Source organism: Rhinolophus hipposideros, assembly GCF_964194185.1.
Source record: "Rhinolophus hipposideros genome assembly, chromosome: 7".
Classification (NCBI taxonomy): Eukaryota; Metazoa; Chordata; class Mammalia; order Chiroptera; family Rhinolophidae; genus Rhinolophus; species Rhinolophus hipposideros.
This window is the reverse complement of record NC_138053.1, coordinates 10043615-10064715: the sequence shown is the minus strand read 5'-3', so window position 1 is coordinate 10064715 and position 21101 is coordinate 10043615. Positions and strand designations below refer to the sequence as shown.

Here is a 21101-nt window from a genome sequence, read left to right as displayed (position 1 = left end):
CGATATTGAGCTCCATAGAGGACCGAAAGGAAGGTCAACTTCCAATGCTGGTCCTGGGCTTCTTGACCTTGGCTCTATTGACAGTTAGAGCCTGATAATTTTTGTTTGGGGACAGGGAGGATGCTGTCCTGTGCATTGTAAGATGTTTAGCAGCATTCCTGGCCTATATCCACTAGATGCCAGTGGCACCCTTCTCCCGCCCACAAAAGTCTCTAGACATTGCTAAATGTCCCCTGTGGTCAAATTCACCCTGGTTGAGAACCACTGCTTTAGGGTAGCAGTGGTCCACCACCTCCAATCTTGGCTTCAGTTAATTACCAGCTCTTTAAGACAAGAGGTTTGTACCAGAGCATCTCAAAGGGCTTTTATTAGGTGGGCCATTATAATCTGCCCATTTCCGGGCTGATTGTGTATTATCTCTCAACCAGTCCCATCTGTGAGGATGCCTGCAGCCCCTCCCTCCTTGCTGCATAAGTATACGGGGTCCCTGCGCTTAGGGGAGGCAGCCCCCAGGCTCTGAGGGTTTCTGCCCTGGTTCTCCTGGAGAGTTACTAGACTAAAAGCTAATTTGGTATAATAAATTCTAAAATCTTGCTCACAGCCTCCTCATTTCAAAGTGCAGGACTAACACCCTCTAAAGACATTTTCGGCACATTCCCAGCAGAATGGAATTCAACACAGAGCAGGCCTGGCATATTCTAAGTGTTGGGAATTTGAGTAGTTTTTCAGAGGCCCTGTCTCCAATTCTTCTCTCTGTCCTGTGCCCACTTCAAACCCATAGCCAGACACCCAAATGTCCTCTACAAGGCCCTAGGAACTGAACTGAGGTCTCCAGAGCTCACCACAGAGCTTTGGTTGTTTGGAAGTGAGAGCAGGGAAAACAGGAAAAGAGAACCCCTTGGATTAGAGCCCCATACCTATTTCTGAGACCTCTTCCATTTCCTTTGCCCCACAGCTGTTATCACCAAAACAACGTTTATTCCACACACATCTGGGGTCTCCTGTTCAGACAAAATTGTGCTCTATCTCCCAAAGTCTGCAGACCAGAGGGAGCTTCCTATACAGCTGGAGCCTAAACACAGCCCACCCTGCTCCCTCACCCCCTGCCTTCCAGGGACTCTGTGGTCCCCTCACTCCCTCCTCCCCCCACCCGCCCGATCTCTTCCAGCCATCCCTGGCCCACGTATCTCCTTCTCTGAGACCCTAATCCTCCTCCCACAAACGTGTGCGCAGCTTTGCCCACAGGGGCCAGAGCTCCCAGGCCGAACTTCAGAAGAACCTAGGGAGCTGAGGGTTCAGCATTGCGGACAAAGCTCAACTCAAGGAACACCACTCTGTTTCCAGGACTGGAGAAATAGTTTTCAAATAAATCGATTTGGGAGAAAGTTGGTAGGATCTGAGCTCTGTTAAGATTTTAGTCAGTGGAGCAAACCTGTGAGCTCAAGAGTTGGGGGAGGGAGGAAAGCCCAGAGTTTGAAGGGCTTTTCAAATATGTAAATAGAGTTTTTAAAATTCCATCATGATTTTAGTAAGAATTTTTCTAAGCATCTCTATTCTTCTGGAGAAAAATTTCAGGCTTCTATTAGTGGCAGACTCCATGTCAGACAGTTAAGGTGTGAGGGATGGATATCCACTGAGGACAGAGCTAGACCCACATCTCACCCACCTGGCCTGGAAAACATTCTAGATTTTTTACTCAAAGTGTGGCCCATGTGCAGCAGCACTGCCATCACCAGGTCTGCAGAGCAGATTCTTGGGCCACATTTCCAGCTTAGCAAATCAAATCCGAATTTTAATAGTATCCCAGGTCATTTGTGTGTGCATTCGAATTGGAGAAGGCAGTCTAGAGCCCTGGGCAGCCCCCACCGTCCTGCCCCCTGGTCCTGTGCCAGCCCAGCTGCTTCTGCCCCAGCATGAGCACTCACCTGGCAGCTTTGAGCAGAAACACCAACAGCAGGAGGAGGCAGAGACAGGTGTCCTCAGACTGGAGCCCACAGGCTCCCAGCTGTCCCCCAGGCCCTGCCTTCTGCCACCGCCCACTTCTCCCCCTCCCCTTTTCATTCCTGGCAGCCTTAGTAAAGGATAAAAGAATTGCAGCTGGAAGGAATAGGCAGGACTGCTGTTAAAGAATGGGCTGTGGAGAATAACACTGCTGCTGAGGGTAAGGGGACTATCTCCAAAGTGAGCTGCAACAGGGATTTTCGGATCAGCTGAAAGGAGGCAATGGCTTCAGCTCATTTCCAACATGCGGGCTTCCTGGCAACCGCACATAGAGTTCAATATTCTTTCTGCAATGTTTATCTCAGGAAGTGCTCTCCTCTTGGCTGGGAGAAATAGCACAGGCTTCTCCCCACAGCACTGTGGGCATCTGTTCCATGTCCCCTCAGCAACTCAGGGAGCCCAGCTCCTCTCTACCACGCCCAGTGAGAACTGTGACACCTGCCCCTATGCTAGAGCCAGGATCCCCTCCAAAAGTATGGTGGAGGGTGGGGAGGGGCAAGGCTGGGCGAGCAGATGGGGGGCTGGGTGGGTGGGAGAGTAACCCATGAGTGCGAGTCTTGAGTGAGGGATCTGTTTACTCTGTTGCCTGCAATGGCTCCCAGAGCCAACATAGCACTCTTCAAGGAGGAAAGTTGGAGGAAACCTCAGTTCCAGATTCTGCTTCTGTGGGTATTTGAGTTATCATTCCACTATTTTTTAGCATTTAATATTGTTATAGAGAAGCATATGTCCAGCTGAATAGTCCTCACCTTCTAAGTGATTTGATCTTTTTGACAGTTTGCCAAATAGATTCTTTTTTTTTTTTTTTCACCTCTGGCGCCTGTTCACTCCTCCAGGGGATTCTATTAAGAACAACATAAGATAACCTCCCACTGTCTCTGTCCTGGACATGTTCACATCTGGTCCACAGGAAGTAGTTACACATCCTTAAGGCCAACAAACTCGAAGCACGCAGGCCAATTCCAATGCAGCCAAATCTCCTTCCTTTCAGTTGCTGGATAGCCTATCTCTTGCCTTCTTGAATTATCAGCCAGGAATCAATAGACACATTGGAGCCCCTTTCACGAGGCTTGAGATGCAGGAGGCAGTTCTCCCTTCTCTGAGGGAGAACCAGCAGCACATCTCTTTCCAAAGATATTCTCTCTCCCAAGTTAATCCTCTCCCCCAATAATTTCCAACAATGCTGCCATTTTATACAACTTTGATGTGGGTGTAGAGTTTAAGAGTGACATAACTATTGTTTGTTTGTCCTTTGAAATATTTCATCTCAGACTAAAATATAACTTTAGAATATCACTTGTGATGTGTATTCTAAAACATTACACCTCAAAATCCCTGTCAAAATTTCCAATTTAATATTTTGTTACACAAACATTTATTCAGTGCTTAATAAATGATGGACATTCTAAGTGCTCTGTGACTATTAACTCACTTATCTCTTATACCCTTATGATGTAAGTACTATTATTAACCTCTTCTACAGAGGAGAGAAATGAAGAATAGAGAAATTAAGTAACTTATTCAAAGTCAACCAGCTAGTGAGTAGAGAAGTTGGGATTTGAACAAGCAATTTGGCTGCACATGGCACACTCTGAACACTACTGTTAGCTTTCCCATTATCCAAATTACCAGTCTTTAAAGAGCTTTTCATTGTAAACCCATTGTAATTTTATACCCTCAAGAAAATAAAAATCCTATGCTTACATGTTCCACATCTTAATGACTAACTCTACTATCCACCCTGGATCCCAACGAAAAACACTGGCGTCATCACTGACACCTTCATCGAGCACATCTCGTCGATCTGCCAGTTGTACAGATTCTGTGCTTTGAATTTACGCATAGAAGGTGCCTTAGTTCAAGACTGGATTAATGAAACGTCATCCTACTGTCTCTGCTTCTAGGCTTGTCCACCTCTAACCCATTCTCTGCATTGCAGAAAGAATATTTAACTCAATTCTTATTTAGATTTGCCAACATGTTTACCAATTTCTATGCTCAGTGCTGCTTCTTGATACCTTATAGGTTAAATTTTCTTCTTTTAAATTTTTTTAGCCATCAATCATTTTTTTATATGTTCAGTAGTGTTCACATCATGTTACAACAGATCTCCACAACTCTTTCATCTCGCAAAACTGAAATTTTGTACCCATTTCTCCCTCTCCTTAGCCCCTGCAAATCACAATTCTACTTTCTGTTTCTATGGATTTGACTACTTTAGATACCTCATATCAATGAAATCATACAGCATTTGTTATTTTGTGACTGGCTTATTTTACTTAGCATAATGTCAACAAGGTTCATTCATGTTGCAGCTTCTATCAGAACTTTACTTCTTTTTAAAATCAAATAATATTGCATCGTGTGTATATATGTATGTGTGTACCACATTTTGTTTATCCATTCATCCATTGATGGACATTTAGGTTCTTTTCATCTCTTGGTTATTGTGAAAAATGCTGCAAACATGGCTGTGCTTAATTTTCTTCTTCTTGGAGCACAACCTTCAGTAGTTCCTCTACTAGGGAACTTGTTAGGAGTAAAAATCTCTTGATCCTCTTTGGGCTTAAAATGATTTCATTTTATCCTCAATCTTGAATTGTTATTTAGTTGGGCAAAAAACTCTAGGTTGACAGTTATTTTCCCTTATGACTTTAAAGATATTATTTAATTGACTTCTACCATCTCGTGGGTTTATAAGTCTGATTTATAATCCTTTATGCAATTGCCAGAAGGCTCTAAGAGAATTGTTATAAATACAGTTAATAAAATCATTGAGTATATATTTGCAAATACTATAAGTCATCACCAGTTTGTTGAACTGCTGAAAACATAGAGGACAATTAATGTAATGATCTAATGTTCTTTAACAATACTTGCTGGTTGAGTTGTGAAAGAGCTTTGCTAAGATTTACTGTATTGATAACTCCAATGTAAGATTTCTTGAAGCAAAGGAAATCTTTACCAAGTGTTCAATAATCAAAATCCCCAAAAATGGCAATGTGATTTCCGATATCACTGATACCATACTGTAGATAAACAAACTAAATTTGAAGCTCCAAGAAAAAGAAAAACTTATTTGTGAACTAGCCAGACAAATATGAAAATTAACATTAAAATGTAAACTTTTTGAAATACAAATGAATAATAATGATTTTATACAATGTTCTAACATTAAATCAATATGCACATTAATCAGATCAATATCTACTTACCATATAACTAAATCTGTGTTATATTACTCTACTTTACATACTACATCTGGCCCAGAGGCTAAACTGTGGGGCTCCTACTTGGTTAATTCTTCAGTAGTCCATCTGCCATGATCCATTCTGTTTTGCAGAACCCTGACTAGTGAATTAAATGGGGATATGATGGAGACCACTGCCAGCATTCCTTAATTATTTGAAGATGCCATTGATTTCTGCCATTCCTCCTGGAATGCCATATTGTTTTCTGTTTATTCTCTTGGCCTATTTGTGGGCAGGGGAAAGCTCACTTTTCCTTTGCTATATAATAACTTTACTCCAGTGGCCAAGGAATCTGCAGGATTCAACCATCTGCTAAGTTTATCCATTCTGACTACACATTTTCAAGTATGGGACATGAGTACCAGATGCGTGTGTACAACCAGTGAATATAAGATACAACTGTGAGAGGGTGCTGGGACAGAGCTTCATTTATTACCAACCCTCCACATGCGCTATGAGGATCCTCTGGGTTCTCAGTGTCAGCTCAAATCATGTATGCAACTGTCCTCAAAAGCTCTCAATATTCCCCTTCCCCATTGTGTGGTTATTTGAGTAAATGGCTATAGGTTAATTTGGGGAAGGACTCCGGGAATCACTAATGCATGAACCTCACATGCTGTTGTGAGTACTTCCACATGGAGACCCAACCCTTCGATCTATGGGTTCTCAGTCTAACTTACTTAAAACTAACCAAGAGTTGTCCTTGGAAACCGAGAGCTCTGACCCCACCATTCAGTGCTATGCAGATGGTCCAGCCAGAGAGACCAAAGTCCAAAGTGGGGGTGGAAAATAGGGGGGCACAGGGCCCAGGGAATAGAGATACTTTTCAAAGTTGCATGAATTTCCCTTGATTCTTCAATGGCTCCATTTATAAATGTCCACAGTGACCGGGTCAGTGTGGGTTTCAGGGGAGGAGGCTAAGGTTGGTGCTGGGATCTGGGGGTAGAGGGTTTCTGCCTAATTATTTCTAAACTTGTGACAAGACCCTAAAGCACCAAGACAAACTTCTCTTTCACAATAAGTTTCGGAGGATTGGTGCCAGGAAAGAAGCCCCCAATGGCTAAAGAGAACTCTCATCCCACTTCTTTATTCCACCAGACAATGCTCTCTTTGTCCCTCCTCTTCACACCAGATGAGACCAGCTTCCTCCCACAGCTATATGTTGATGATATATGCCAAGACCTGGAGCAGCAGGGCACCCAGGGTGCAGGGGGCACCCAAGGTTAGGGAGTGGAAAGAAGTGTGGAGGACTGGCATCTCTGTACCCCACAATGATGGGAAGAGATCGCTTTCTTTTCTCCTTCTCTCCCTCTTTTCCACAGAGGATGTATCTATCTAGTTTTGGGGAGAGCAAGACACTCTAGGAACAAGGGTTGAGGAGAGTGTCAGCAGAAGGAATGTATCAGAACAAGAAGGAAAATATCTCCTTAGAAAATTGGATATAACAGCACTGGGCCTGGGGATACTAGTATGTGACCTGGAGAGAAGGGTGCTAAACTAGTCCTGGGCCCATCATCACATGAAAATCTGGAGGAAACAAAATATAAACTAATAATTTCTTAAGATTGTGTGAGTTTAAAATCTGTAACATTTACAAATAGTCAGCAAATGCATTTCTCACCAGTATGGCAAGGATACAACTTAGTAACAGTTTAACTCAAAGAACTGATGATACAGAGACAGCATCCTGGTTTTATTCCATGCTGATCCCATCTAGTTCATTACCCAAATTTCCAGAAAATTCTCCTTCCTGCACTTTCTACCATATAAAGGTAAATCCTTCTGCCCAGGTGAGCATGCAAGGCTATGAAGCAGCTATTGATCCCAAGGACCAAATCTTCCTTCTTGACCCTCTGCTGCCCCACAGTGGGTCTCCCAGTTGACCCGCGCCTCAAAGTCCTCTCCACTTTTGCAGGTCCTTGTTCTATGACTTTCTTTACACCTGATTTTCCAGGCCCAGTGAAGTCTTCCCCAGATTTTAGGCAACTGCCCACCTCAAAAATCAAGCCTTCATTCTTTATGATTGTGAAGACAGTGAAGCCCCTGGGACCATACAGCCCCATGATGGGGATAGAGGATGAAGGAAAGCCAAGTTCAGAAGCCCAGGGAGGATATCTTCATGGTGACCTTGAAAGACATCATGGACTATTCCAAGTACAAAGATAGCCAATAGACTAAATGTGGATGGAAGTACAGATGTGCTGTTTCCACAAGATCAAGCAGTCCCAAGTAGGCGTGAAAAGGGGAATTAGTGGGAAGGAAACATCAGAGCCCTAAAATATCAACAAAAGACATAAGTAGAAATACACGGACATTTTTGTATCCCCTCACGTACAACAGCTGTTTTCCTCTTTCCCCATCACTTCCCCATCCTCACTCCCACGCCTCAGTTCTGACAGGAAGTGATGTCAGAGTCAGCTCTTAACCAAGCACATCTGATCTCTCAGCTCCACAACCCCACCTGTCTGAGGCTGATCCTACTTAAGAAGACATCAGCCTCACCTGTACCCAGGGATGCTGGGTGGAGAGTGAGCCAACCTTGGGGTCAGTCAAACCTGTGTTCATATGGTGGCTTCATCAGTCACTAGCTGTTTAACTTAATCAAGTGACTTAATCATCTGGGCTACACTGCATCGGTGAGTCCTCTCACTGTTGTTGTGAGAATTCAATTTTTAAAAACTAGCCTATGTAAGCTTCATGAGGGCAGAAGCAGTGTGTCTCTTGATTTGTGCTGTACCCCCTTTGCAAAAGACATTGCTCGGCATTTAGAACTTGCTCAGTAAATAGTTCTATAGTTCATAGTCCATGCTAGTTGCTCACTAAATGTTGGTTTCCTTTCCATAGACTGTTATAGCTACATGGAACCCTAAGGATCCTCCAGGCCATTTTACAGACAAGAAAACAGATGCAGAATAAATAATTTATATGGGTCATACAGACTGCACGAGGCAGAACAAGAAGCCAGTTCCTCAAACCTGGTGAACTGTTGATACCAAGGCACAGACTAAGGGCTGAACAGTAGGATTAGACAACAAAATGCCCAAAAAGCTTCAGACAATCTGGAATTCCAGGAGAGATCAGGAAAACAGCCTGGATTATATCACCTAAGGAGGAATGATTAACGTACAGGGGAGTGGGAAGGACATTGGCTGGACCAGAAAAGTTGTGGTCAGAAGTCATGGTAACAGGGGTGACGGATAAAGACAAAAAGAGGAGGACATTAGGTAATTATAGTAGATGGCATTTATTAAGCAAGTACTGTGTAACAGGTACGTGCTATCTTATTTATTCTCACACATACACACAAATGATAAAATTTTAATTATAATATCCATTTTACAAATGAGGACATTGAAGCACAGAGGAATTAATTTGCTCAAGTTCTGTAAAACCTGGATCATTAACCATAATGCTCACTATATTGGATAAAATCCTAGCTAGGAGTTACTGTTTCGAATAATCAGAAGAAGGTCAAAGCCCGAAATAGGGATTATACTGATCCCAGAAAGCAGGAGTTCAGGGAGGGGAAAACAATGAGGAGTTATTGAAAATGGGTGAGGGAGATGGGAACATTAGGAATTTGGGATAGGGATAATAAAAGCAAGATAAAGGAGCAGATGTAATCACTCTACAATCACTCAACTAGGCAGTAGAACTCTTAAGTTGGATGGAAAGAAAAGTTTCAAATAATCTAAAGATTAAGAATAATTTTTATTTGGTTTTTGAATATCTAAAATGTTGTGTCTGTTTCCTCAGTATTCGCAAGACATCCAAAGAAAAAAATTGTTCAACTCAGGAGCCCCAGCAGGTCTGATTTTCCTCTCCCAGGCTATTGATAGGCTCCCTCTTGTGGCAAAACGGGATATTACCGCCAAAATTCAAGAAACACCAACACATGTTAAATGTCTGGCTTGGACCCTACGGAAGTGAGGACGTTAGGTGTAAGGTGTCTGCCTCACAGTTCCAAGGCGCTGGCAGTGAGGGCTGAACCATCCTGTTTTCCCTGCAGCGGTGGGTGGGGTTTCCCATAATTGCACCAGCATATTCTGTACAAGAAGGGCCTTTGTTGCTCAACCCTCCCCTCTTCTCTCATGGCTTGTTGATCAGCTTGGCACATTTACAGGTGGATTGATCAGCTCAGCACACAGAGTCCCCTTTGCCAGCTGGGATCCAAATGCAGACAGAAGAGAGGCATCAGACCATCTCCTGACGCAGGTGCGTGTCTGGAATTTAACCCTATTTACAAGCCAATAAATTAGTCTGTTACTGTTTTACGGATGCTGGCAGAAGACAGCAGATCTTTGGGATAGAGACAAAGGACTGGCGATTATGGCACAGCCAGCACCATGAGCATCATGTTGCCCAGGGTTCTTCTGGGCCTCTACCTTCCAGACAGTTACTCTGAAGGACACAGATGGATGCTATGCAGGCAGTAGGTTTGCAGTGCAGCCAAGGAGCACTGAGCTTGGGAAATGCATGCTTTTATAGTTAGCTGTCACAGCCTGATCTTCTTCCAAAGGGGATCAGTACCTCACCCCTTGAGGTTGTTCACTGCAAACACTTCCCTGAGACATGGTCTGGGTATAAAGATCAAACAGGGTTTTGCATTCGAAACAAGCCGAGTAAAAATGTGCCAGAACCTCAAAGCCCATAGCAGATTGCCCCTCCCCAGCTCCTTCCACCACCACCCCGCCCTGCACTCAATCAACGAATTGTTCCCTGACTCACAAGCTGATTGTTCCTACTGATAAGGTAGGATTGTATCAGAATGGTATTAACATACCGATTATTGGTGACTCTCATGGATGTGGGACACAGGTAAGGTTCAGGATTCTGGGCTACAACAGCCCTCTGTCCTACTCCTCTGTGTATTTGGAGGTGAGGAGAAAACCTGTACAGTGTGTCTCTCTGATCTACAGCAATCCAGGACAGTGGGGTGACAGCCGGTGTCCTTCACTTCAGATCCCCTCAATACCACCACCCAAGATGCCCCCCTCAGGTCCTCAGGTCAATCAAAGAGAAAGAGGGAGAGCACCTATCTTCCTACCTGGGCTTTCCAAAAGAATCAAGCACAAGAAAATCCTCACTTGCGGTGATCAATGCCATAACTTAGTGTTCTCCTGGCAGGGTATAAGCCATGAGGGATTGACTGCCTTTCTTGCGGTTGCCCCCACCTTGGCCCTCTTCCTCCTCAGCCATGAGTACTTGGTGGGGTGTGCTCACATCCCCCCCTTCCTCAGGGTCCCTCTGTCTCTTGTGGATAACCTTCTCTGCCAAGGGGAAGGAGGGTCTTCCTGTCATTGGGCATCCCTCTCCAGCCCCTCTCACTGGCCCTGGAAAGCTCCAGATTGTTCATCAAGCACAGGAGCAGAAGGATGGTTCATTCTGTTTGTGGAGGCCCTCAACCAACAGGGAGGTAGTTTCCTTAGTTGAGGACTTCTCCCTGAAACTATAGAAAAAAGAAAAAGAAATAGGTAGTAGGAGAGAACAGATAAGAAAAGTAAAGGTGAGTAGGTTCAACAGCTATAGAATAGGAGTTCCATAAAGAAAGAATTGAGAAGAAGGAATAGACTCATACCACAGCATATGTTACAAAATTTCTAGTTATGAAGCTAGAGAAAAAAATAAAATTTTTACAAGCTTCCAGAGAAGACAAAAAATAGATCACACATTAAAGAATGAGAAATCAGAATAGTTCTAAACATTTCAAATGTACCAATGAAAGCTAGAAGACAACAGAGCAGAGAGATCCCTTCAACCCATGAATAAAATTATTTCCAACCTAAAATTCTATACCTAGCCAAACAGTCAATCGAGTGTGCATGATAAAGATATTTTCAGATAGGCAAGCACTCAAAATATTTACCTCCAGAAGCTTCTTGGTAATATGCTGCATCAAAATGAAAACTAAGCTAAGAGAAGAAGATATATGTAGTGAATCGGATCTGGGAAATAGAAGATGCTACACAGGTAAGAGACAGAAGTCCCAGGATGATGATGAGAAAGGGAGATCCCAGATGTGGAGAGCAACCTGCCTAAAACAGATTTCTGAAGGTCTTGTTATGAGGTAAATATGATTGGTGAGGCGTTTACAGTTGAATAAGAACATAAAAAAATAATAATTCTTAGCTCCATTTAACAAAAAGTTATGTAGAAAGGTAAAACAATTGTAGTTTACTACATAGCAGAGCAGTGAAGGTATTACCTAGTCAAACTACGAAAACTGAATATAGGTTTAGCCTAAATTCTCATATGTAATGTTTATATTCAGAGGAGGGATCATGAGAAATGGATGTGTGTAGTGGAGATTAGGAAAGAAAAGAAGGTAAATCATCATTTTCCAAGATACTGACTTTATAATGCCTAGCTTTAAAATCTCAAGAAAGCATTTTATTTAGAGACATGGAGATAAATAGCTCCAAAATAACCAACTACAATATGTCTAAAAATAAAGAAAATATATTTTGGGAACCATATTACTTTGCATAAACCAGACATTGAAAAAAATACTTATTGTCTCAAATAAAGGATTTTCACTGGGAAATGATTAACAGAAAAGGAAGGAACTGCAAAATGATTGTGTATGTAATTTAAAACAAAAAAAAATGTTTTTTAACAAAACAAATTGACTCACCTCAACTGCTTTTATAGCTTTATAAGATAAAATAAATAATGAAAGTGAAACATTAAAATTAAAAAAAAAAAAACAAAAACAGAGATGGAGACAATGCCATGAACAAAGCAGAAAATGAAGCCAGACCAAGTGACTGTATGGGATCTGGGAGAACATATCTTCACAGCCTCAGTCCCACACCTTCCAGAGAATGTTGTGTTGAGAGCTCTGGAGTGAAATACACACACACACACACAAGCAGAATAGCGTTGTGGAGGTATGCCTAAAATGGACAGAATCATCAAATTCAACAAAGAAATCCCAGCCAGCAATCCCCTTGGGCCCTGCAGCCCTGAACAACAATCAGAAGTGGGAAGCAGCGAGCATCTCAGTGAAGTGGCTGAGGCCTATCTGGAGGAAGAGTGCCCTGAGAAGCTCAGAGTGATTGCCTACAACCTGAACTAAGTGTTCACAGCTGCTTACATTCTACTCACCAGCACTGAGCAAGAACAGGGTCAAGGGAACTTGAGGAAAGGGTATATTAGAGGGTAAATGACCTAGTCGGGGGGGGGGGGAAAGAGGAGGGTTTAGAAGTATGAAATGGTATTCCTCAGAATCCTACTTAACCCATTAAAAGTACTGTCAAAAGTTCTGGGTTCAGGACAAGAATGGGGACAGGGAGGGACATTGCCAGCCCACTCCTTAGACTCAAGAAAGTGGACTAAGTTCAATTTCTATTCTTCTCCCAAGCTCCCCAGGGAGAAAGTGGCCTGATAAGGTACATAGTCCTTTAGTTCCATCTTACATTAGTATTTTTAATTATACTGAATTGGGTGAGAAGTATGTAGAAATGCTGTCTTTGATATTTAGTAATGAAGGAAAAACACAAATGACTCAGAAGTAAATAAACCAGCCAGTGATATTTCAAATAAAAATTCTAAGCCTTTGAACAAACAAGAAAAGCATGTGACAGAACAAAATTTTCATAGCAACAAGGAAACCAGAAGTCCTCAGGAACTTCACAGGCCTAAGGCAGATTGGCGTGTGACATGTCACCCCACCTATTACAGGAGAAGCAGGGCAGGATGGACAAGTGGGAGGAAACCTCAGAAGACCCAGGTATAGGGAAGGAGAGGGCACTCACACACCAAAACAAACTTCCTGCCCACCCGACAACACCAACAGATTCCCCTGCAGACAGGACCAACTTCAAGTGCAATTTCAGGACAGTGGATCCCAGGAGGGCCTCGTTGCCACAAATTATCTCCTTCTTAACAATTCCTCAACCACTTTAGAACAGCATGTTGCTCTGTATCTAGGGGACCCTTCTGCAAAAAGCCCATCAGCCCCCAAGGGTGCATGGAAAGATCTGTGTTTCCATATAAGTGGGTTCCTCTGGAATCTACATGTTTTAATTTATGCATTGAAAATTATCTTGAGAGCAGCGGAATGGCTCAGTTGTTTAAAGCGTGAGCTCTCAACAAGGTTGCTGGTTCAATTCCCACCGTGGGATGGTGGGCTGTGCCGCCTGCAACTAAAGATTGAAAACGGAGACTAGACTTGGAGCTGAGCTGCACCCTCCACAACTAGATTGAAGGATAGCTACTTGGAGATGATGGGCCCTGAAGAAACACACTGTCCCCCAATATTCCCCAATAAAATTTTTTTTAAAAACTATCTTGAAAGGAAAAAGTAAATGAATAATTTATAAAAATTAAGAAAAACAAAATTTATCTTCAGAATAACTGCCAAAGGAGCCAAAGGAATAGATGGCACCAAAGGGTCAGAACTGCTGACCTAGAGGGATGGGGTATGCAGAGAACACAGGCTGTGAAGGAAATGACCAGCAATGGAATGTGCCTCAGTCATTGGAAGACATTGGAAGCTCATTGGATGGAATAATCTGCCTCCAATCTCCCTGTTGAATTTATCACTTCACCTACCCTACCCTCAATCTTTCTCATGAACTCCGTTTCTAACAAATTTGCCTCAGTGACCCTCAGATAGGTCTGGTGCCACCTACTTTTGGTCTTAGCTCATTTATCCATTGACATACTTTTGAAAGTGTTTATTGATTGTCTTCTTTCTGCCAAGCACTGGGCTAAGCCTTACAGACAGAGAAAGGAACACAGCACACACCATCCCTGTCCTTATGAAATTTACCACGTAGCTGCCAACAGAAATTCTACCCCTGTCCAATGTCCTGCTCAACCACAACATCTTTCATGAAGCCTTTTCTGATGCCATTCCACAACTGACTTCCTTCTCTGGTGAAGCTCTTGTTAACACCAACCATGAATACCAATCATACAAGAGTTGTATGAATGCCTTGGTCACACTTGGCTATTAGACTTTTTAGGTCTTTGTAAGTAAGTTCTGAAATCTCATTTTTTCTTCTTAGGTTTTAGTCACTAGGCATTATTAGGTTTTGGATCATTTAGGTTTTGGATCATTTTCATCATTGCAACTAGAAAAGACAAAAGATTCTTTCTGCATTGTTGTAGAAATTACCTGATTTTCAGACTGTGTTTTAAACTCTGTGGAGTTTATTCACTTTTCCTTTAATCTTACCAGCACTTATGGACTCAAACATCACAGACTTTGTCCTTAAATTTCTCAAGTCCTTCACACTGTGCCATGGCAGCAGCTGGTTAGTGCCTAATTTTTGCCTTCACTGAGCATTTATTCTTGTCGATCACAATAGATGACTTAATGAGCAGTTTGACCCTCCCTGCTTTTACCACCTGCAAGAACATTCCCAAGACATCAGTTTTTTCACTTCCTTTAGCCCCAATCTGGCCCCATAACCAAGACTGATCCCCTCCCTCCATTTCCCTGAGTGACTATTGCCTGAAAACAATCATGTCCCATGCTCAGTAGGGGTCAGAATCATTAGTGGCTGAAATCGTTTTCTATTCTGACTTTAAGCAGAAGACACATATACTTTCCAGTTAGCTCTCAGAATCAATGGAGAGACTGAAAAATTGACACTCAGAAATAGGCACGAGAAGCACAAGCGTAATCACACCATGGAACTAGTACAATAAACACATGTTGCTGCCAACAGGGGCAACAAATGCCACAGCGTGGACCCATGACAAAGTCCCAACCCCAGATCCGCTGTCTCAGTTCTAAATTGGCAGACTGTCTGTTGACACACTGGTCACCACATCTGCCAAGCCTGGGCTGTGTATCCTGTTTTCTCAGAGTCAGGAGAGGAGCCCATCCTGGCACTCTCATTGGCCTGTGCATTTACCTCAGCTGGGCAGGGCTCAAATGCCAGCCATTCCCTACACTATATAGGCTCTCTCTCCACATAGTCAGCTCCAGGACCTGCGGAAGTCCAGTAGCTTGCAACCAGGTGCAGTGAACACAATGATGCCTGTCCTGTTGTCCCTGCTGCTCTTTCTGGGTCCTGCAGTCGCCCAGGAGACCCAAGAGGGTAAGTGTGGAAGCAAGGTCCGGATATGGAGAAGAACGGAGGGGAGGTAATGAGTTGTATAGACGGGCTTGGAGCAGGGCCTCTGGTGCAGCTGGGCAACACAAGTGTACTCTAGGAATGGGTGTCTGAGGCTGTCAACAAACTCAACTCACACGTGCCTGAAAGTGTTCAGGGAACCTCTGGAATCGTGGTAAATAAGACCTCAACTAATCAGAATCTAAAACTCTTAGTTTACAAATGAATAAAACTAAGACACAAAGAAGTGAAGTAACCTGCCGAGGGTCATACAGCCAGGACAGAGCAGGAGTTACACAGGTGGAGCTTCTTGTTCCTTCCTCCTTCAAATAGCTGGATGTACTGTCTGACTCTCAGAGAGACAGCAACCACAAAGGGCCCATGTGAAGGCAGCATAACTGGAAGGGTGCTTCTGGAAAGAACCTGTTCCCTCACTCCATAATCAGACATTACGACAGGGCTTGGAAGGCTAGTGACTGGGAAAGGAGCCAGCTGGAGCTTGGGAAGAACCCGAGTCAGTTCTAGGACAGAGTAATGAGGCTTTCTTGGCATACAAAATTTCAGAATGAAGAAATGTAAGCTAAACTGTGCAAGTTTAGAATGCATTACATTTCCAAACCAACAATTGATCATATTTAGAATGTTAATCACATCCTACACCAAAATCTAATTTAGTCAGGTTCTCCAGAGAAACAGAATTAATATACAGCATGTATATACAGAGAAAAAGAGACATTTATTTTAAGGATATGGCTCACACAATTGTGGGGGCTGACAAGTCTGAAATCTGTAGAGTAGGTCAGCAGACTGGAGACCCAGAGAAGAGTTGATGTTGCAGTCTTGGGTCCAAAGGCAGTCTCGAGGCAGTTTTTTCTTCTTTTGGGGACCTCAGTCTTTTCTCTTGAGGCCTTCCACTGATTAGATGATGCCAACCTACATTGTGAGGGTAATTTGATTTACTCACTGTCTATTGAGCAAAATGGTAAAACACATTTAGAAACTAATTAGCAAGAATAACTAGTACTGGGACTAGGTATCTGCCATATGACGCCCAACATTAGTAACACCCATGGGAGTTACATCATGAATTCATTATGGAATTAATTAGGAAAATGTCCCTTCCTCTCCCAATCCCTGCCTCATACCAAAATGTAGGGACAGCCCTGGGAATTCTGAGAGCCCTCCTGTTCTTATCTTATGCTGATCCATTCTGGGGCATTTCCTGAGGTTTCTAGTCGATTCTCCTTCCTACACTTTCTAACTAGATGTATTTTTCAGGCTCAATTAGCCTATGCTGTAGTAACTAAGACCATTTTTAGTGTCTTAACCCAACAAATGTTTATTTCTTGCTCATGTAAAGTTGAATATACGAGTAGATCAGGCAACTTTTCTGTCCTCCATAGGGTGACTCAAGGATGCAGGCTGTTTGTATCCGGAAACTCTCCTGTTTCATTCTGTTGCCACCGCAGTCATTGTCTAAATAGAAAAGAGACAGAGGTGTCAAACCAGTCCACAGGGCCTCCAACCAGGAGAAATACATTACTTCCACTCACATTCCACTTTGACAGAACATAGTCCATAGTCCCAATGTACCTACAAGAAGGCTGAGAAATATCATCTTCTGATGTGCCATGAGAGAAAACAATGTAGCAAAGACACAAAACGATCTCTGAAATATCAGCGCCAGAATAGAAGTAGAGCCCATTTTCTTGAGTGAGTTTCCGATAGTAAGAGACTGCCTGACAGTGGCGTGGCTTGAGCTGGGGAGGAAGAGGCCCAGTGACCAGATTTCCCTTCCTGGTCCTCTGCTGCTGATCTCTTGCATGGAGCTCACTTCTCAAAATTTTCTCCTCTTCTGCAGGGCCTTACTCTCTGACCTTCCACTCCATTGCAGTGTCCAGGCCCACTGAGGCCTCCCCCAGCTTTCAGGCCACTGGCTACCTCAATGACCAGGCCTTCTTCCACTATGATAGTGAAAGCGGGAAGGCTGAACCCCTGGGCCCATGGAGACAGGTGGAAGGGATGGAGGACTGGGAGAAGGAGAGTAAACGTCAGAAGGCCAGGGGGGACTTCATCCTGAAGAACCTGGAAGACATCATGAGCTACTACAAGGACAAAGGTCAGTGGATTACAGACTGCAGGGTTCGAGGGTCTTAGCTCAAGAGGCAGCACTGCAATTGTGAGTGGAAAGGGGTCTGTAGGATAGAAATACTCCCCAGGCCATTGGAGGAGCCGGAAGCATATTTATAAATTCACAGACATTTCTGCATCACCCCTCTCCTGCTACACAGATGCTTTTCCTCTTTCCCCATTGCTTTCCCCATCCTCACTCCCAGGTCTCAACTCTCACAGGAAGTGATGTCAGAGTTAGCCCTTATCCAGGCACATCCGACCTCTCAGCCCCACATCCCACCTGTCTGAGGCGGATACCACTTTAAGTGTCAGACTCACCCCCACCTAGGATGTTGGGTGGGAAGTGAGCTAACCTTAGGGTTATTCTGACCAGGGTTCACGTGGTGGCCCCTCCAATCACTAGCTGTTTGACAGTCAACGTGTTCAGATGCCCAGGAAGGACACTGGCACAAAGTTTGATTGACTGGAATAGAAACGTTGACATGAGTTGTCATGAGTAAAGAGGACAAAGAGATGAACACAGTGTATTAGAACTAGCAATGTAATAAGAGCTAACATTTATTAAGCACCACGTGCTAGGCATAAGTAGTGACACATGTAATGATCACAATAACACTATAACATAAGTACTATTGCCATTGCCATTTTAGAGGTAAGAAAATTGAAGTACAGCAAATTATTGCCTCAAGTTCATGCAATAAGCCAGATGGCAGTGGAAACAGATCTGGGATTTGAGCCCAGAGAGCTTAAGATCAGAGCCTGTGCCAATAGCATTAATAAGTACCAAGTACACACCTACCTTTATAATCGAAATAAAGTGGCTCTGTCCCCCTTTCCTAAGGAAGCCACTTTCCAAGAGTTCTTGCCAACTGAGAAGGGAGGTGAGCATTAGAGATTTGTTTGAAGCTATCATTCACCAGAAAAGAAGGAAGAACTGATCAAATTATGTTGGCTCAACTGGAGACATCAACCCCATGTAGAACTGGGAAAAAAGGAGAGATTGCACAATCTATTTTAAACTACAGATAAATTCCATTTAACTATGCAATGCACTTCCGTGTGCTTCTGTCCAGTTTCTAAGAATTCACAGTATGTTCAAACAAAATTCATTTAAAAGAGATGCTGCATGGGGCTAGAAGATCTGTCCACAGTCTGTAGCTCTCTGAAATTCCCTGGCTGGGAAGAATGTATCTCATCTCAGACTGGCCTAAAACACCAAACCTAACCAAGTTTCTCTGTCTCTGTCTGCTCTATGTCTGGTTAATAAACCATTTGCCAAGATAAAGGGGTTGCATGCTTAGATTTCGAAACCTTTCTTTCCTAGTGGGTTGCACACTGTGTAAGAGTAAGAGTTATTAAGATGGAGTAGATGCCAGACTGACTGTTTTCTGGGGGTTTGGGTTGATGCAGGGAATCACACCACACGGGAAAAGTTTGGTTGTGTACTCCGGAATAACAACTTCTGTGGGGCATTCTGGACGATTGCCTATGATGAGCAGGATTACATCAAGTTCAACACAGAAATCCCAGCCTGGATTCCACTGCAACCTGAAGCTTTGAATACCAAGGTGAAGTGGGAGACAGAAGGTTCTGTGCAGCGGTCCAAGGCCTCCCTGGAAGATGAGTGCCCACAGATGCTGCGGAGGTACCTGCAATACAGCAAGATTTACCTGGACCGACAAGGTACCCAAAGCCCCGCATGTCCTGTTTCCCCACAGTGAGCTGAGAAAGACCAAGGTGATCCCGGCTGGGAGCTCAGCGGAACATCTCAGGCAAATCCTGTAGTCATTTCTTCCCAGTCTCCCAGTTCGGCTATGGGGAGAAGGTAGGCAGGTAAAATGTTTACCCAGGAAGGATGAGGATGAGTAAGTGTGAGCAGCATTAAGTGTCAGAAGCTGAGATTTTGGTTTAAAAAGTAATGAGAAAAAGGTTCTATGGGAGGGAGCAGAGAAGGGTCTGACTGACAGAGCTGCAGGCAGAGCTAAGGCGTAGGGCTGAGACTGGGGAAGGCAGGAGCCACAAAGCACACCAGGACATTTGGGGAAAAATAGAAAAATGTATGGGGACTTCATAATTTCTTACCAGCAGTAGTCAATACACGGTGGAAGGGGATGGGGGAGATACTGCGTGGCAAGAGAGCACTCACAGCTATTCCAGGATCCAACAGGGAAGGCTCATGAAAGCCTCGGCTTCCCTGATCTTTGTCAAGTTTCCCTGGGGAGGCACGTAGAGAGCTGAGAGCTCTGCTCATCCCTAACTCCGGGGGTGGTGGAGACATGAGCAAGGGAGATGTTTCCTTCAGACCTTCAACCTCCACACTCTATCCCTCCACAGATCCTCCCTCTGTGTCAATCACCAGCCACGTGGCTCCAGGAGACACCAGGACCCTCAAGTGTTTGGCCTACAACTTCTACCCACAACCAATCAGTCTGTACTGGACCCGGGCCGGCAGTGTGGTAGAGGCTGAGTCATGGGGAGAAGATTTCAGTGAAAGTGACTCTTACCAGTCCTGGGTGGTGGTGAAGATCCCCTCTGAGGACAGAGGCTCCTACACCTGCCATGTTCAGCACAGCAGCCTGGCCCAGCCCCTCACTGTCCTGTGGAAAGAGAAGCAGGGAGCAAGGGGTGAAGGCTCCTCAGGGTCTCAAGACCAATAGCCACCCTTTCTTTGAGACATGAGAGAGATGAGCTCTAAAACCACTGCCAATGCCCTCAGTGAGGCCCAGGGAAGCAGTGAAGAGGACAGTTGGTGGATTTGGAGACACAAGATTTGAATACTGGGCACTGAGCTGACTCACTGCCACAGCCCTTCAGAACCCGTTATCTAATCTGTCAACTAGCCTCCATACAAAATAAATCAGATTATTAAACTGCTAATGATGTACAAATGTCAGTAGATGTTAACATTTGTCCTTCCCCTAAGCATTTGATTGGTCTGATTTTCTGGGTATAATCCACTGGAAGCAACGTTTGCTGGCCATCTTGACCCTGTAGTGTGGCATGACCATCTGGTCCCTTAAGCACTATTCAGGTGCCCACTGCTGATGTCCCCTAATACAATCCGAAGCCTCTTCTGTACCTAACTTTCCCCATCACTCCCTTGCGCCCTGTGAGATCCACTCCAGCTACTCCACCTTCCCCACACCACTTTGGCCTTGAGGTCACACATAACCATTGCTTATTTGAGAGGCTTCATCCCTCCAGGAAGCATTCCCAAGGAAGCAAGGATCAACCTGATGTTCTTGGACTTCCTCCAAATTCCTTTGAGTGTGTTTTTGTGTAAAAACTGAGTCACACCACCATGCACAGGTTTAAGTCAAAACAACAACAACAAACAAACAAAAAAAAAAACAGAGCAGAATTCCCACATTTGACCTTTTTATTAAGCCTCACTGCCACAAATTATCTTCTTAACAATTTCTCAGTCCCTTAGTACTACCTGGTCTCTCTCTGGAGGATTATTCTGGGGATAGTTTTCAGCTAAACTGGAGTGAAGGAGTACTCTAAATTAGGCAGGAGATGCCAATTAGATATAGGACTTAAAAACATTCTTTGCTAATGCCCTCTTCAATTTGGCTAAACACTGCTTTTTCAAACTTGTTCCTGCTAGAATTTGCTGTTTCAGACCTTATTGTTCATCAAATAT

General features: G+C 43.8%; 1 protein-coding gene across 3 annotated transcripts in view; it reads left to right on the top strand.

Annotated features, from left to right (window-relative positions):
• AZGP1 (alpha-2-glycoprotein 1, zinc-binding) overlaps positions 1 to 20773 on the top strand; it is a 36450-nt gene extending 15677 nt beyond the window's left edge. Inside the window, exons 2-6 of one of the 3 annotated variants that reach the window (XM_081054334.1) lie at positions 9376 to 9467; positions 15186 to 15307; positions 17184 to 17441; positions 18866 to 19138; positions 19790 to 20773. In XM_081054334.1, the coding sequence (XP_080910460.1) occupies positions 15241 to 15307; positions 17184 to 17441; positions 18866 to 19138; positions 19790 to 20112 (921 nt within the window). In that variant the 5' untranslated portion in view covers positions 9376 to 9467; positions 15186 to 15240 and the 3' untranslated portion in view covers positions 20113 to 20773. Of the gene's footprint in view, positions 1 to 9359; positions 9468 to 15185; positions 15308 to 17183; positions 17442 to 18865; positions 19139 to 19789 lie in introns of all 3 variants that reach the window. The other 2 variants (XM_081054335.1, XM_081054336.1) reach the window with 2 other exon arrangements.
• The last annotated feature ends 328 nt before the right edge of the window (positions 20774 to 21101 follow it).